This window comes from Benincasa hispida, chromosome 9 (assembly GCF_009727055.1).
Source record: "Benincasa hispida cultivar B227 chromosome 9, ASM972705v1, whole genome shotgun sequence".
NCBI classification, from domain to species: Eukaryota; Viridiplantae; Streptophyta; class Magnoliopsida; order Cucurbitales; family Cucurbitaceae; genus Benincasa; species Benincasa hispida.
This window is the reverse complement of record NC_052357.1, coordinates 278150-296233: the sequence shown is the minus strand read 5'-3', so window position 1 is coordinate 296233 and position 18084 is coordinate 278150. Positions and strand designations below refer to the sequence as shown.

The following is an 18084-nucleotide window of genomic DNA, read 5'->3' as shown; positions in this document are numbered from 1 at the left end:
TGAACTTGACTTTTGGGTTGAACCATGACACTAGATTCTCAAATTATCAAATACAATTTGATTATATCTCCTTAATTAATTGCTTTCGCAAATAATTGAGTTATACAAAACAAAAAATGGGTAATTTAATAGTCTCCAAAAAATAATTTATTTGATAAATTCTTTTCAAGGTAATGCATGACTCTTGCATGCTTAGACCATGTTAAGAAATTTTTTTTATAACATTTAACATGGCCTCTCACGATCCATCCATGTAAAATTGTACTAATAAACTATATATATATATTTTTTTATTATTTTACTCTATGAAGCATACTTCACAACATTGGTCTTAAATAGCAAAAAACCACCTAAAAACCTATTAGCCTAGCTTCCTAGCTCGAGCTATTTGTCGAGCTTGATTTCCTTTTCTTAGCTCAATCCTCTAGGTCGACTCGTTCTCTTAGCTCGCTCAACTACCTTTGATTTAATTAGGTTTAATTTCACCCTCCACAGAAAATATTAGTCAAATTTCAAAAAACTATTTTCTTTTAATTAGTTTTCATGAAAACTTGTTTTTGTTTTGAAATTAGATTAAAAAATCAAATGTTTCTTTAAAAATATAATAACCATATTGTCAATATATATATATGTGTGTGTGTATGAAAAACGTACAAGAAAATATAGCGTAGAAATCAAACATAAATTTCAAAAATAAAACTCAAAATATAGGTTGTGATAGTGTTACTTAAGTGCAGCATTAAACCAATCATTGTTAAGGGCACAAGAATGAAGGATCGTTGACTTGTCATTCCTTTGCGGATAGAATATTTTTTTAGACATTATAGTCTGCGTTAATTCGTTCACTTGTTTTTTTTTATTTTGAAATTTTATACAAAAGAGCTACTGCATATGTTTATATTAATTTTCAACCTTTTATTAATATATTGGTTTTATCTTATTTTATTTGATTATTTGTTTATACACTATTGATTAGAATGTGTATTAGACTTTAAATACAAAAGGTACAAAATATACAAGAAACGTCATTATCAAAGATTAGGTTTAATTAATAAATAATGTTTTTTTAGAGAAAAACAAGCTTTGAGACTAAATACATGTTTGCGACGAAAACTGTTTTCAAAAAACGTCGTTAAAGATATTCACCAACTAGGTTTTAGCGACGTTTTATGCGACGCTGTTTTATACGTCACTAAAGGTTTTTTGCGACGATTTTATTTCTTTAGTGATGTTTTATTTTTGTCGCTAAAAATAATATTCTTATTGTGATAATAATTGTTATTGATGATGAGATCTTGACCCATCAATTTAAACTTTTTAAGTGAATTCAACCAGATGGACATAATCTTGAAAGTTTAATCTCTCTTCCAAAACTTATGAAATGGAACTAATTTCCACTTATAGAGTAAAAACCAACTTCCACTAATTAGTATCCCATATACCTTTTTTTCTAATTTTAACCATTTGATGAGCTTCTTTTTCGGCCCTTCCATGGCTACCAAGTTTCGTTTCCCTAACCCCAAATTATACCTTAATTCTCTATATATTAACATCCCATTTTCATTTTACAAACACAAGAACCCCAAAGTGAAAAGGGAGAAAATTAATTTTAGACAAAGATAACATAATGGCAGGAGGAGTTGGTTTTGTTTTGGGTTTCATTGCTGTTGTTTTTGTTCAACATGCCACTGCCACGGTGCACGTCGTCGGCGACACTGTCGGTTGGACGGTTCCGCCGGGCAATACTTTCTATTCTGATTGGGCTGATGAAAACACCTTTGTCGTTGGCGATTCTCTCTGTAAGAATGTAGAAATTAGTAACCTAGATTCATGATACACATGCTTGAATTTATACTTTTCACGGTATATGAATTTCTAGGTGCATCCGCCTCGAAGTTCTTTCGTTAAGATACCTCAAAGGTCTTTCGGAGGTGTCTATTGGGTGTTGTATAAGGAGATCATTTTTCTCTTAAATTGTAACTAAATGAAAAAAAAAGTTGATTGAAGCAATTCAAAGAGAGTTCAAACGAACAATTATTTCCTCACATATGTGTTTTTGAAGTATTGCCAGAGAACAAATTTTTTCTCGTCAAAATTGTGAGATTTGGGGTCAAGTATAATGTGGGCTCATCAACATGTACCACAACCTAGCTAGTAAAATATAAACTTTTGAGCGAACAGGAGATTTAATATGGTGTCAGATTAAGAAGACGTATTCCAAAACTTTGTATTGTCATTTATTTTTCCTAATTAATCTTGTAATCACTTGTGGTTTTCTAAGCAAATTTTCGATTTCGATAAAAAAAATTACTATGACTACTATTTTTTAGTTTTTGAATGCAACTGGAGGTAGGAAAATTTTAACCACGAACATCGTGGTTTCTAACACACTCATATATCAATCAATCGAGCTATACTTAGTTTGACGAAATCCATTAATTTGTTTTATTGAGAAGCTTAATTATAATGAACAAAACTCACTTTAATTATAGCAAAATCATTTGTTTTTACTTATTAAGTTCTAAAGTTTGTTTTTTGCAGCATTTAAGTTCCCAACCGGAGCACATGATGTACTTAAAGTAACAAAAGAATCCTTCGAAGCGTGCAGTTCCGATAAAGGGATCGGAAATGTCCTCACAACGGGCCCTGCGACGGTGAAACTTGACACTGCTGGCATGCATTACTTCATTTGTACCGTTGGTAAACACTGTTCGGGAGGCCAAAAGTTATCCATCTCCGTCTCAGCCGCTTCCGGTGGCGCCATGTCGCCTTCTTCACTGGCAACTCCAACTCCTGCAAATTCACCGTCCTCGTCACTACCTAACGAGAGTGGATCTCCTACAGCTCCGGCGCCATCCTCCTCCACTGCAGTGACGGCAACAATTTATGTCACTTTGTCCGCTATTGTTATGAACCTGTTCTAAATGTGGATTTTACGTGACATATTTTTTCCCATTTTCATATTTATTTATAATTAAGTTGGGGTTGTTGATCATTTTTTCTATTTATCTTGTTCATAGAAGTTTGTTGAAAGTGATGGCTGATGAGATTCTTAATCCTTTCGGTACTGTATTTGTTTCTCCAAAACCTTTTCATTGCAGTCCGGCTGCATCCATCTTTTGTACAACCTAATTAGTACCCAATAGAAATATGTTCCGTGACACTTTTTTTTAAAAAAAAATTCATTGTTTAATGGAGGGGAGAACATAAGATTAGGTGAAGTCTAATCGTGGCTCTTCTAAGATTTTGAAGGTTTTGATTATGTCTATCATATTTTTAAGTTTCCATGTATTAATAGCAAACTCAAACTCATTTTTTTCGATGTTCAATGATGAAGGAATGAAGGACCAAACATAACGAACATTTAATTTTTTTCTAGGGCGCTTTTGGGACGCTATGATGATATAGAATGTGAAGATTCTGATGTCTAGAGAGTTATGATGTCTAGAGAGTTATGATCGAGTATGTTCAAGCATTGAGATGATATATGATACACGGAAGGAAAATGACGGTGAGATACAAAACACGTTACGAAAATAGGTCCACAAACAATTAAAATCGGTGAGATACGATAATGGATCTCCAAACACTGAAATGATATAAGATGTGGGGATATACCATCTCATGTTAGACCCCAAACAGCCCTAAAGAAATACATAATAATACTTACTAATCAACCTTTTAGGTAATGTTCCATTTTAATCTTTTGAAACTTTCTTTTTTACTCTGACAATTCTTGTTACCTCCTCTAACATTTTTCTCTTTGGATTTCTTCTTTCCATCTCTAACTATATGCAACTCTTTTATTTTTTACCCTTTAAAAGGAGTTCCTTACACTACAAAGAATTTTCAAATCTTTTATTTTAAAATTTACTTATAATTTTAAAAATATCTGTGAAAATTAATGTAAAGTTTATCTAAACTATTTTTAGAATTTATTTCTCAATTTCAAAATTTTATCTAACTTTTTCTAACTCCAAAATTTTTACATCTCCATTAATAACTATTTAAAAAGACTATCACAATAAAGTATGAAAAAGAAGCTGCAAAAGTACTAGCGAATATTTGCATTGAAATTTTATCAAGAAACATATAGATTTTTAAATTTATATTCGACACTTATTAATTTTTCGTCTTTGTTATTTTTCTAACATTTCAAATATTTCATCTTTTTAGAATTTGTCGGTCTTTCTAACATTTTATATATCTCCAAAATTCACTCATCCTAAATTTTTTCTCCCATTTCTAACTTTTCATTGTCTAAAGTTTTCGTTCTTAAAAAATACTTATGATTGAAATTTGAACGTGATTTTCTTTTAAAATGTATTTCGATTTTCAATGTTTTTTTTCACCCTCCTTCCTTTTTTTTTTTCTTTATTTATTAAAATACTGCTTTAACCCATACACTTATTATTTTATTTTAGTCCAATATATTTTCAATAAATCTTAAAATTAGTCTGTGCAGTTAATTTTTTTTTTTTTTTATTATTTTCTTAAACAATTTGTTTCACTATGAGTACCCTCTTTATAAATTGTGAAAATATATTTTAAGATGAAAATTATTATTCTTATTGAGAAAAATAAATATAATGAGAGGAGACTTGGAAAAGGTCAAGAAAAGAAAAAGTAGGATAACACAAGACTTAGAAAATAAAGTCTATCTTCCAAAGTATCCATTTGAAACATTCCACTTATGGAGTATCAAAACCAAGTTGTTTGCTTTTGCCTTTGAAAAATACTTGGTGTGGTTTGGCAATTGTCCAATTAAAACTTTTCATGTGGCAAAACTTTTTTCTTAAAAAATATTGAATTGTTATTATTATTATTATTTAGGTTTAAATCCTATTTTAGTCATCGAATTTTGCCTCTTATTTTATTTTGGTCCCTAAACTTTTATAAACGTTCGTTAGTCCCTAAATTTTTAATAAATATTTATTTTATTAGTCCATAATATTAAAATTATGTTAACTCTTTGAGAGAAACATGAGGGAGTTTGTATTTTTTAGTGATTAGGCTCTAGATGTATCCAAAATACTAAACAATCAAAATTTTGAACAAAAACTTATTTTAAATTCTCCCACCTTGCCATCTTATTCAAACTTGAAACTTTTTAGAATAGTTAACTTATTTGATAACTTAATCATCTAAAAATACAAGTCATATCGCTATTTTGTTAAAGAGTTAATAAAATCTTAATATAGAAGAGATCAAAATAAACACTTTTTAAAAGTTTAAGGACTAAAATGAACATTTTTAAAAGTTTAGGGATTAAAATAAAACAATATTCAAAGTTCATAGACTAAATCACGCATTTTTTAAAATTTAAGAACTACAATAGAACATCATTCAAAATTTAGGAACCAAAATAAGATTTAAACCTATTTTTTACTATTGCACCTAATTATTCATTACCCTTTGCCTTATTTCCCATACCTTCTTTCTAACTTTGACCATCATTTTTCCATTTCATTGCCCTTCCTTTACGTCATATTTGAATCTTTGGTTTGGCTCAGTTTTGTATAATTTGTTCAATTGTCTAATCATAATTTATCACGTAGAAAACTCTTTTTTAAATGAAAAATATTTTTTGGAGCTTTGTTAATTATTCTATTAGTTAAAAGTGAGTGAGTTGTACAAAGATGGATTCAGTCAAATACTCTTTAGCTGAGTATCTTTCCCAATTGCTACCCCATTCCCAAAATTAGATGTTAGATTATGATATGCTCTGGCCTCCACCCCTTTAACTCTTATAAATTTATATCCCATTTTCGTCAAACAACACAAACTTGTTTAGAGCTTCCATTTTAGAGTGTGAGATTCTTCCTTTTTTATTTTTTCTGAAGAAACATGGGGGGAGGAGTTGGTTTAGTTTTGGGTTTAATTGCGGTGGTTTTTGTTCACCATCCCACTGCTCAGACTGTTCGTGTCGTCGGAGACTCCACTGGTTGGACGGTTCCGCAGGGCGGCGCTGCTTTCTATTCCGATTGGGCTTCTAAAAACTACTTCACTATTGGCGATTATCTAAGTATCAATCTTCTCTACGTCGTTTAATTTAATATTTTAGGGCGATTCACTTCACAAAAATATTTTTCAAAAAATTCATTTTTATTTTAAATCTATTTTGAGTGGTTGTCAAATACTCTAATTTTTTCACTCTTAGTCTCTAATTTTAAATTTCGATCCTAGGACCCAAGTAGAAGGATCTTTCTACTTGGATTCTAGTAGAGATTTTGAGAACAAGAGATTTAATGAAAACATATTTGTATTTCACTTATAAAAGATTTAGAAACTGGATTTTAATTTAAAACAAACATTTAAAATGTGTTTGATATTATATTTATAAATTATGAAACTAGTTGTAGTTACATATTAAATATTAATCGGCAATAAAATTTATTTATGAACATGTTTTATATTCAACTTTTTTTTGTATAATTATATAATTAGAATATATATTTTAATTTTAAAAATTTGTATTATGTTTATAACATGACATATTATATTTTTAAATATTTTTATTATTTAATATAATTTCACATTTTAAAATTCACAATTCAAAATCAGGATATAATGCAAATATAAAAATATTGTTTTAAAAAATTTCACTATTTGAATAGCATAATCCAACAACAATTTTTAGAAACAGAATTGATATTGTCTGTCAAACACATATTTGTTAAATTCAGTGAATCTGAAAATAAGCCATAAAATATCTTAGATATTTTTGTGAGATTTTTATCCTTATCCCAAGAAATTGGAATTTCATGGAGGCTAAAGAATTGAAAGCTAGATCTTTTTAGATATTTATTTACATTTTACATACTTCAACACAATTCAAGAGAAGTTTAATTTATACATTTATGTCATATGGTATTTAGGAATCTTCTAGATAGTGGTACTTGCTATTTTAACAAAGGTCTCCTTTCATGATAACTTTTTAGTTTTTTTTTAATGGAAAAATATGTATTTTTCTCACTTTTTACAAGAATTTTCATCTTGGTTGTGGAAGTATTGTAAATCTTATTCAAATTATTTTTAAAAAAAAATTTAGAAACTACTTTTTTTTTAGTTCAAGAAAATATTCTAAAAAAATTGTTTATTTATTTAAAATTTGACTAAAAATTCAAATATTTCTTTAAAAATATATAATCATAACCATACGAAAGAAATAGTGAAAAAAAAAACAAGAAGAAATTTCAAAAGCTAATTAAGAACTAAATGAAATTGTTATTCAGTGCGACATCTAAATCTTTGAAGTTATGGTTAGAGTTGGACTCTTTTTAAAGTGAATTCAATAGGATAGAATAGTTTTGGGTTCTGCAATACATAAAACACAATGATAAAAGCTTATGAACAAATTAAACTCATACTTTAACCTAAATTGAATAGCAAGATCATCTGTTAGTAAGTTCTAAACGATTTATGTCTGTTTTCTATGTTTGTTTCTCGTGATGGAATTTTTTAGTTTATCTATTTTGTTTGTATTGTATTTTTTTAAAAAAAAAGTTCCGAACCATTTATTGCTAGCTTGAGTATATATGGTTTGGGTATATGTATATATATATACAATTGACTTCTCATATTGTTGAATTAAGAAAAAAAAACAAATTCCGATAAATTATTTGTTTTTCTATTTTTTTTCAGCATTTAACTTTGAGAGCAACATGCATAATGTCCTTAAAGTACCAAAAGAGTCATTTGATGCATGCAATACATACAATGCCATAGGAAGTCTCGTCACTACAGGTCCGACTACAGTGAAGCTCGACACTGTAGGCGTACATTATTTCATTTGTACTATCGACAGTCATTGCGTTCAAGGCCAAAAGTTATCTGTCACCGTCACCGTCTCCACCAGTACTCCTGGCGGTGCAATGCCGCCTTCTTCAAACATTGCTCAGCCTCCTCCTCACATTGATGCATGTGCTCGAACTCCTGCAATTTTGTCGTTTTCGTCACCACTTAACTGTGATGGATCTTCAGTGGCTTTGACGGCTTCCTCCACCGTACTGATGGCAATCCATTATGTTACCTTGTCCGCCATTGTTATCAGCTTGTTGTTTTAGATCATGTGGATTAACATTTGATCCTTTTTTTTATCTCTTATCCTTCTTAGATTAATAAGTTGGGGTTGTTGATCTGGTTAAGTATTATTAAGTTTGTTTATGGAAGTTTATTTAGAGTTGAGAAGTGAGATAGATAACGAGTGGGTGATGGAATTTGGTTGTATTCCTCCATACCTTTTATTTATGTTATTTACTTTTTTGCCTTCGGAACTTTAGGCACAAAATTGAGTCAATAATTATTACCTGGGAAGTTAGATTATATGTGGAGCTAGATTTTCTTTGGTTGAGGTGCAAAATTGAGTTGAGTTCAAATGTTTATGTTTGAGATGCTAAGTTGAGTTTAGTTAGAGTATGTGTTTGAGATGCTGAGTTGAGTTGAGTTTAGTTAAGTCAGAAAGTTTATGTTTGAGGTGCAGAGTTGAGTTTAGTTTAGTTAGAGTATTTGGTATAGCTTTTCTAAACGAAATTGATTTTGTCTTATTTCTTTTTTTGCTATTTTTTTTTTTAATTTTTCACTGCACACATATTTTCCTAAAATTTTTTAACACTAACAATTGCTTAACGTTTTCCCATTCTTAAAACATAACAAATTCCTACAAAGTAAACATATACTAAATACAAATTTTAAATTCAATTTTTGAACACTCAATTACATAACATATGTTTTTTTTCTATTCCTAAACACTAAAGATATTCCAAACAAATGAAAACATTTCACAACTATTTAGCCCTTAATGATCATGAACACTGAAGAACCTTAAAAATTGAACCAACTTTTTGCTTTTCATTCTTGAAAAACATAACATATTTTCACCATATAATTTGAACATACATCCCCAAAGACATGTCATCTTCCAATAAAATGAACATTTTCTCTAATTCCTAACCACCCTCAATTAATTTTAATTCAACCATAAATGTTAACATAAACAAAATATTATTATTTATATAACAATCCTATAATATACTTTAACAGTCGTAGAATGTATGAGTTGAACGTGCACAAAAAATAGGGTTGTCATTAAGGGTCTATTTACATGTTCACAAAAACTAGGATTGTCATTAATGGTCTCGTTAGAAGTGGTCTTCGTTGGTGTTGGTCGCCTAAGGTAAATGTTAGTATTGGTTGTCTGAGGTGGTTGTCACCGAAATTGATAATTGAGGATGGTCTTCATCAGAATTTGTCGTCAAAGGTGGTTGCTGAAGCCAAGAGTTAGTCATTAGAGTTGGCCATGCGAAGGTGGTGATTGAAGTATGTTGTCGGAGTTGCTTGCGGAAAAGCGGTCATCAGAGTTGGTCGTGGAGTTGTCGTCAAAGGTGGCTACTAGAGCCTGGAATTGGTCGTTTCGTCGGATCAGAGTTGCTTGTGCAAAGATGGTCATCAGAGTTGGTTGTAAGAATGATCGTTGAAGGTGATTGCTAGTGTCCGAAGTCAGTCGTCAGAGTGTATCGCTAGACTGTGGTAGTGATAGTTGTTGACAATAGCCAATGAGTAGAGCTATTGAAAACATTGGAGGGAGAGACAGTAAGGGTGGGTTGGAGGGAGAATTGGGGGTGAGTTGGTAAAAAAATCAACTCAAGTCCACCAACATTTAAAATTGGTGTGCCAAACATTGAGTTGGTAATTTTTACCACCTCAACTCAACTCATGTTGGTGAACCAAATACCCCGTTAATGTTTAGAAGGGTATGTTTTATATAAACTCTACATATCTTGTATTTATGTTGATGTGGTGCTGAGGTATGTTGTCATGCCTTAAAAAAATATTGCTAAAGGGGGAGTTTGTTAAATCAACGTGTATTGGCAATATTTGTTTTTAAGTTTGATATGCTTTTGCAAAGTGTGATGCCTCACAAGTTGTTCCTTAGGTTGTTGTTATTAGCTAGTGCTTTGATTCCTTGTCTAAAATTATTAGTGAGATTTTTTGGAAGTTTTTTGCTAATTATTTGTTTCCTTATCTAGAGAATTTATTTTCAAAATAAACATTTTTTTTTCTGACTCTCGATTGTTATGCAATGTAGCCGCCTTCTTTCTCTAGGTTTGTCAGCCACAATGGAAGCGTACGAACGCTGGGCGTCTCGAGTTTCATTTTGCAAACTCAATAAAATAGAGGAAGATGGAAACAAGGATAAACTAACAACTATTAAGCATGCTTTTTCATTGAATTTACATAGAATAAAAAGGGAAATGGAAACTAATCCTTGAATAGCCGATTCTTCACATTTTCTTTTTGGGGAGACTACGAACGAATCTCCTCTGCTTCCCATGAACTCAGTAACACAACATCTATTGAGGACTCCACCAAAATATTACCTTGTTATTCTTAAGGTGAGAATCAAGGAGAGTTTGGTGGCTTCCTTGATAATTTTGGTGAAAAGGGTGAAGGAGGAAGAGTTCTTCTTGAGAGAATTTTACAAAGGAAGGAGATCAAGGTTGAGAGGGAGAGTCTGTAGAAATTTTCCACGTTGAACTGAGATCTCTACACTAGTCCTCTACTTTTTTTTTTTTTTTTTTTTTTTTTTTTTTTTTTTTGATAGAATTGTGTGAGGGAGTTATAACTCCCTCCACTATGTCAAAATAACTCCCATGGAGTTAACTTTTTACAATTCCAAAATTTCAAATTCAAATTCAAATTAATTATATTATATTAATATAATTAAATACAACCTTATATTTTATCCCATATAATATATAACCTATAATTTATTATATCACATGTAATATAACTTATAGTTTATTTTCTCTTTTATAATCTATAGAATTAATATGAATCAAATTCACATTAATTTTAATCTATAGTTTATATATGAATCATATTTATATAATTAATATTTGAATCATATTCAAATATTTATTTCTCTCAATAAACATTATATTATAAAGTATCAACATACATTATATTAATTGTATCACATATAATTAATTTCCTTAAATTAATTTGAATAATTCAAATTAATTCAAAATTAATTTGATTCTCATTAATTCTTATTGAGCTAACAAGGGGACCTTATGGACCTATAGATTGAAGCTCCAATGATACGGGATTCATTAATTAAACTCTTTAATTAAATTAATCCTCATTCAGTAATTGTCGATCACTCTACTAAAGATCGAAAGCTACACTATTCGCACTACAAATATATTTCTGTGTCTATTGGATATAACCAATCAACAACACGTTGACCCTTCACAAATTGCTTGTAAGTATAGTTTGGTCAAAATTAGTGTCTTACCCTTTAGTTACATCTAACTCTTTAAGTACCATTGATCTCTTTAATGAACAATTAGTCATAGTCCAATTATAATTGAACCCCTCTCAAGCCAGAAGAGTGTGTGGCATTATATTGTTCAAGACCCAAAATCAGCTCTTAAGGGAGCAATTTATCTACTTACCTTAACAAAGGAATGAGTGAATTTCTTATTGTGTAGCTATGTTCTCAGCTCCCCAATTAGACGAATCTCCAAAATGCTAGGCATATTGTGTCAGCAGATCTAGTCACTCTCACCCATGCAGATCAAAGAACTGCCCTCATAGATAAGAGTTCACAACTCACTTAGGATTAAGGTCAAGTCAGCTATAATCATCTTGGTGAAATATAAGTCTCTTCTAGTAACGGAGTTATAAAGAAAGATTAATCATTTTGTGGTTCGATCTTATACAAACTCTTTGTATAAGATACCCCCGCTCACATGTCTCCACAGGAATGATTAGGATTATATCATTTTTAACACTTTATAACAATTGTAAAAATTGTTGGGATTGGTGTCCTAATTCTCCCGAAGTCTCGTTGTTTGTAATGATACACATTGTTTAATGAATAAAATAATTGTTATTTCATTCTGGCATTTACTCATATCCAATAAACAAAGCTCCATGGTTATCTTATGTGAACTTAAGCATGTATATGTGATATACAAGTGAATCATGCCTTAAGTGATAACCTAAATAGGTATGTAGTATAAGGATTAAGGTTGGATACCTGATCCTGGTGACACTACGGATATGGCCCGCTTTGTAGAGGTTTGCAAGTGTTATAAACTACTATAGATGGTAGATCCTGATCATTCATGTAGAGACATGCAAGTGGGGGTGTCCTATACAAAGAGTTTGTATAAGACCGGACCACGAGATGACTAGACTCTATATATAATGTTGTTGATACTAGAGACTTACATCTCATCTAAATGACCATAGGTGACATGACCTCAATCCTGAGTATTTTAGGAACTTCTGCCTTTGAGGGCAGTCCTTTGATTAGTATGGGTGAGAGGGCCAGATTGCCAACTCAACATGCCTACCTTTTTAGGGACTTGTCTGATCTGGGAGCTGGGAACTCAATCCACAAGATAGAATTCACTCATTTCCTAAAGTAGGGATAAGTAGAGAGATTGCTCCCTTAAGGGCTGATTCTGGAGCTTGAACATAATGGCCACGGCTTCTCGAGGACTCAGTCATAGTAGGACTATGACTTATGTTCATTAGAGGGATCAGTGATACTTAAGGAGTTAGATGTAATACAAGGACATAACGATTATTGGCCGAGCTGTACTTAAGAGCGATCTGTGAAGGGTTGTCGCACTGCTGATTGGTTAAGATGAACACATAATATATCTGTGGTAAGGAGAGTTCAGCTATCGATCTTTAGTGGAGTGCCTAACAGTTAACGGATGGTGGATCCCGCGACTAAAGAGTTTATTTAGTTATTCATGTACCATTGGAGCTTCGAGCTACAAGTCCATAAGGTCTCCTTGATAGCTCAATGGATTCAGTTGAGGATCAGTTCTTGGTGTTAGTTTGAAATGTTCAAATTGACAAGAGGTAATTCGATTATATATGATATGATCGGTATGATGTATGAGATATATCTAGTGGTGGATTAATGTAAATGACATTTATATTAAGTACCATGAAATAGAAAAAGAATTATGGTTTATATGTTTCATGAGATGAAATATTAAAACTATAGGTTTTAAATATAGTATGATAACTTGGTTATTATTTATATTTATAATAATATTAATCATTGGATAATTAACTCTTTTTCTCTTATAACCAATTGAGTTGGAGGTTATTGGTTATCTCATGGTAACTATGAGATAAAAGAAAATTTGTTTTCCTAATTTTAGTAATGTAAGGTTAAATTTCGTGAATCTGAGATTTTCTCACGAAAGTTGTCAAGTAAATAGGATTTACTAAGAGACAATTTAGAGCGAGCTAAACGATCGTGTAGTGTTTGTAGGCGACAGACACGCAACTAAGCGATGAGCTAAACAATCGCTTAGTTCTTCCTCTGGTTTTCTGGCTCTAACCAAGTCCACACAGAGCCCACCCTCTGGATTCTCATACCGAGAATACCAAGGTAACCTTCTTTGTGGTGTCATACTCAACTCGACACCGTCGAAGTTCTTNCTTAGTTTTTGCTAGACGATCGCTAAGTTTTTGCTAAACGATTGGGCATCGACCTATACGATAGGTTCAGGCTTCTCCCACTTGCTCAATTGTTTGCATGATTGTTGTTTCCTCTGTCTTCTGCCTCAAACCAAATCCACACAGAGCCCACCCTCTGGATTCTCATACCGAGAATACCAAGGTAACCTTCTTTGTGGTGTCATACTCAACTCGACACCGTCGAAGTTCTTTGAAGGTCGTTCATGTTGTTGGGGTGTTCAGGACCGAGGCGATCACTGAGTTCGAGTGCGTGGTATTCGTGTAGTTAGCGGTCGTGTTGGACGAGCGTTTGAGGTTGCTGTGTTCGAGCGTTCATGATCAAGGACCTTGGCGATGATTCTACAAATGTGTGTAGCATTTCTCCTTGATTATTTATTGTATCATGCTATAATTTCTTTAATGAATGCATAACCGCATGTTTCTGTTTATGACTGTAATTGTAAAGTTCATATATGATTGTATTTTGGAATGATCTTTCCGCTGCTCATGAAAATCCTCGTGCACGATATCCTTCAAAAATTACAAAGTGGTCGTATCTGTAGTATCTCAAGGATATGTTGGGGTTGATCCCCTAAATCTCGTGGGTCCTATAGTTTATAATTATAATGTACAAACAATTTATTTATTTAATAAAATATAAGATATTTTATTCGACATTTATAGCATTAACCCACAAAACTAATAAACTAACTAAGGTTATCTTTTGTAGCTTAAACATGTATTTAGAGACATACTGGTGGAACATGTTTAAGTGATAACCTAAATGGTCTGTAGTAGATGGATAAGGTTAGATACCTTATCTTGATGAAATTACGAATACGACCTGTTTTGAAGATGTTACAACTGTTGTAAAATACTACAAATAATCTGATCTTGATCATTCATGTACAAACATGTAAGCGGGGGTGTTCTATACAAAAGGGTTTGTATAAGATCAGACCACAAAATGAATAATCTTTTTATATAACGCCGTTAATAGTAGAGACTTACATTTCACTAAGATGACCATAAGTGACATAACCTGAATCCTGAGTGAGTTGTGAACTTCTGCCTATAAAGGTAGTCTTTTGATTTGTATGGGTGAGAGTGGCCAAATCCCCGACTTAATAAGCCTACTATTTTGGGGATTCATCTTATTATAGAGCTGGGAACACAGTTACACAAAATGAAATTCACTCATTCCAAAACGTCTGGGTAAGTCGATAAATTACTCCCTTAAGGATTGATTCTAGTGCTTGAATAATGTGGCACTATACACTCTCTTGGCTCGAAAGGGGTTTGGTCATAATTGAACTATGACTTATTGTTCATTAGAGGGATCAGTGGTACTTAAAGAGTCAGATGTAACTACATGCTGTCTCTTATACACATCTAGATGTGTATAAGAGACAGCTTAAGGGCTGATTCCGAGGCTTGAACAATGTGGCACCACACTCTCTCTTGGCTCGAAAGGGGTTTGGTCATAATTGAACTATGACTTATTGTTCATTAGAGGGATCAGTGGTACTTAAAGAGTCAGATGTAACTACAGGGCAAAACGATAATTTGGTCCAGCTGTACTTACGAACAATTTGTGAAGGATCATCGCACTGTTGACTGGTTATATCCAATAGACACAGAAATATATCTGTAGTGCGAAGATTGCAGCTGTCAGTTCTTAGTGGAGTGACCGATATTTAATGGATATTGAATAATTTAATTAAACTAATTTAATTAAATGATTTTAATTAATTATTCAAATACATTGGAGCTTCAATCCTACAAGTCCATAAGGTCTCCTTTGTAGCTCAACTGAGATTAATTAGAATTAATTTTGGATTAATTTGAATTGTTTAAATTAATGGAGGAAATTAATTATGTATAATATAATTAATATAAATTATTTGATACATTATTGTAGACATCGTATTTGGTCCGACTAAATTTAAATTATGTTTTATTTTATTATTATTATTTTGTTTTGTTAATGTCTTTTTAAAGAGGAAATTAAAAGCCAAAAGAAAAAGATTTTTCGTTTAATTGTTTCTTTCTTCAAAAGTTCTTTTATTATTATTAAATTAAAAATAAAAATGTATTAAAAAGTTAAAAAAAAAAAAAAATTTGAGTCTTACTCATTCCCCTCCTTTGTTCTTCTTTAAACCCTTCCCCATTTCTCTTAACTCACTCCCAATTTCCTACTCCCCATATTTTTAACAACCTAAGCTAATTTAAGTTTTATTAAGAGCTTATAAAAGGAACAAGCACATACATGAGGAAGGGAGGAATGAACCAAAGAGACAAATTGTGAGATAGAGAGACCGTGAAAAACACATGAAAAAAAGAGAAACTTAACACCTATTGCAACTTCCATGGTGGAAGAAGAAGAAAAAATGAAGAAGTTGTGAGGTTGAAGACGAAGATAAAAGAATGGGGAAATCCTGAGAAGAAGAAAGAAGAAAAGAAAGAGGAAAGAGAAAAGGGTAGTGGAATTGGTAAAGGTAAGTGGTGGGTCTCACTTAATTTCTTTATTAATTTGTTGATTTTCTTGATTTATAAATTTTCATAAAACTTTATTTGAATTTTTGAACTTTCAAATAAGTTCTAAATAAAAATTACCAATTGGTTTTAATTACAAATTTTAGGTAGAGTTTCGATTTAGTTTTAATTGAGTTTTGCGAACAAATATTAATCTAGTCTTTAATTCATATTTTTTTTAAATAAAACTAAATTCACTTTTAATTTTGAAATTTTCAATTAGTTTCAAATTTCAATATAAGTTTTTCAAGGATGATTTTAATTTCAATTTAGAGTTTATAAACAAAACTCCAATATCAATGTTTGTCAAGTCCTCCACTTTGTTTTAATGAATTTTTCCAAATTTGTTTCAATTTGAAGTTTCTAAAAAATGAACATTCTAATATCAAATTGAATTTTATGTTTTCATAAATAATTTTTAATCTTAATTTAAATTTGTCAATCGAATTTTGATGTTTGTTTAAGTTTAATTTCTAATATATTTTATATCTGTTTTAATTTGAAGTCTCTAAATAAAATTCAATTTTGATTTAAATGAATTTTGAATCATTACAATTTAGAAACTTTAAAAGCAATCTCAATTTCAATTTTAATTTGAAATTTTCTTAAATAATTTTCAATTTGGTTTTAATTCAAAGTTTTCAAATGAATTTCAATTTCATTCATATTTGAATGCTTTAAATATAATTTCAATTTGGCTTTCACTTTGACTTATAAAATGAATTACAATATTCCTTTGAAGGGCTTACGTATTCATAAGTATTATTCACATGTTCACTCCTCAAATGTGAATTGATTCACATGAGATATTTTCTTAAATATCGTGTCAATTCTCTAACGGAGTTGGGATCATCAAGCGTCTCAAATTATTAAGCTAAACATTCAATAGGATAATAAAGTGACCGACATTTGTCCACTCACAAAATGCAACTCTACTTTATTAAGTTACAATGTGATTTAGTGAGATACTATTCAAATTAAGTTTTGATATTTATATGTTAATCAAATGTTCATCTTCTAATTTAGATTATTAAAAAATAATACAAAGTTTGACAATGAATTTTAAATTAAATAGACTATATGCAATGAGTTTTGTCTAGGCTAAGGTACTTAAGTTAACGTTAGAGAACCTACTTGGAAACTATTCATTAGTTGTAATTTTTTTAATTTGATTAACATTTTTTTTAATAAAATAAACTTTTTTTTTTTACAAATAAGGATCATTTAAAAAAAAAAATGGATAACCGAAATAAGATGTTTTCAAACGGGTGTTGTAGGGTGCTAATACCTTCCCTACACTCAATGACCTCCGAACTTATCTTTGGAAAAGTAGACCATTTCATTTTCAATTTTTTTTAATGGGTAACCAATCACACCTTAGAATGATTGGTACCGATTCCAAATCTTTTACCTTGAAAGAGACTCTTAGGAAGAGACATCGGCCACTTCGCGTCGCTACCACATTGCAACAATTATAAAATAAAGTTTATTAAAAGTATTTGAATATGATTCAAATACTAATTATATGGATGAGATTCATATAATTATGTTTAGTATAAATGTGATTTATATTAAATATTATGCATTAATGAGAGAATTAAAAATTATAGGTTATATTGTATTTGATACAATATAAAAACTATAGGCTATGTGTTATATATGATATAACATATAGTTATACATACATATAATAAGTTAGTTATTTACATATACATATATATATATACCTATTTATTTAAAATAAATTAATTTTGATTATTTTAAGTTTTAAAATTAAAAGGAGGGAAATAACTTCCGTCCCCTTAATTCTCTCAAAACGTGTAGAGAAGGGAAGTTGATTTTACGTATCATTCGTCTTTTTCTTCTTCCAAAGTGAGAATAAAGAGTTTTGTAAGTTGTACAGAAAATATTCCATGAAACTTTTCCTCTCAATTTCTTCTCTCCCTCTTCCAAAAAGAAGCAAAGTCCACACCTCTTACTAATTCTCTACCCAAAAGAGAATACAGAAGGCTCCGTTTGGTGGTGTCCTTGGGTGTTCGTGATTGAGTTGTTCGT

The 18084-nt window shown here is 30.9% G+C and overlaps 2 protein-coding genes across 2 annotated transcripts; both read left to right on the top strand.

Annotated features, from left to right (window-relative positions):
* Window positions 1-1627: 1627 nt before the first annotated feature.
* On the top strand, window positions 1628-3138 carry LOC120087130 (cucumber peeling cupredoxin-like). The gene is made up of 2 exons (XM_039044022.1): window positions 1628-1799; window positions 2542-3138. Exons 1-2 carry the CDS (start codon window positions 1628-1630, stop codon window positions 2922-2924), a joined length of 555 nt encoding a protein of 184 aa, XP_038899950.1. The 3' UTR covers window positions 2925-3138.
* Window positions 3139-5664: 2526 nt separating this feature from the next.
* LOC120086474 (cucumber peeling cupredoxin-like) lies at window positions 5665-8285 on the top strand. Its single transcript, XM_039043148.1, has 2 exons — window positions 5665-6025; window positions 7645-8285. Exons 1-2 carry the CDS (start codon window positions 5848-5850, stop codon window positions 8064-8066), a joined length of 600 nt encoding a protein of 199 aa, XP_038899076.1. The 5' UTR covers window positions 5665-5847; the 3' UTR covers window positions 8067-8285.
* The last annotated feature ends 9799 nt before the right edge of the window (window positions 8286-18084 follow it).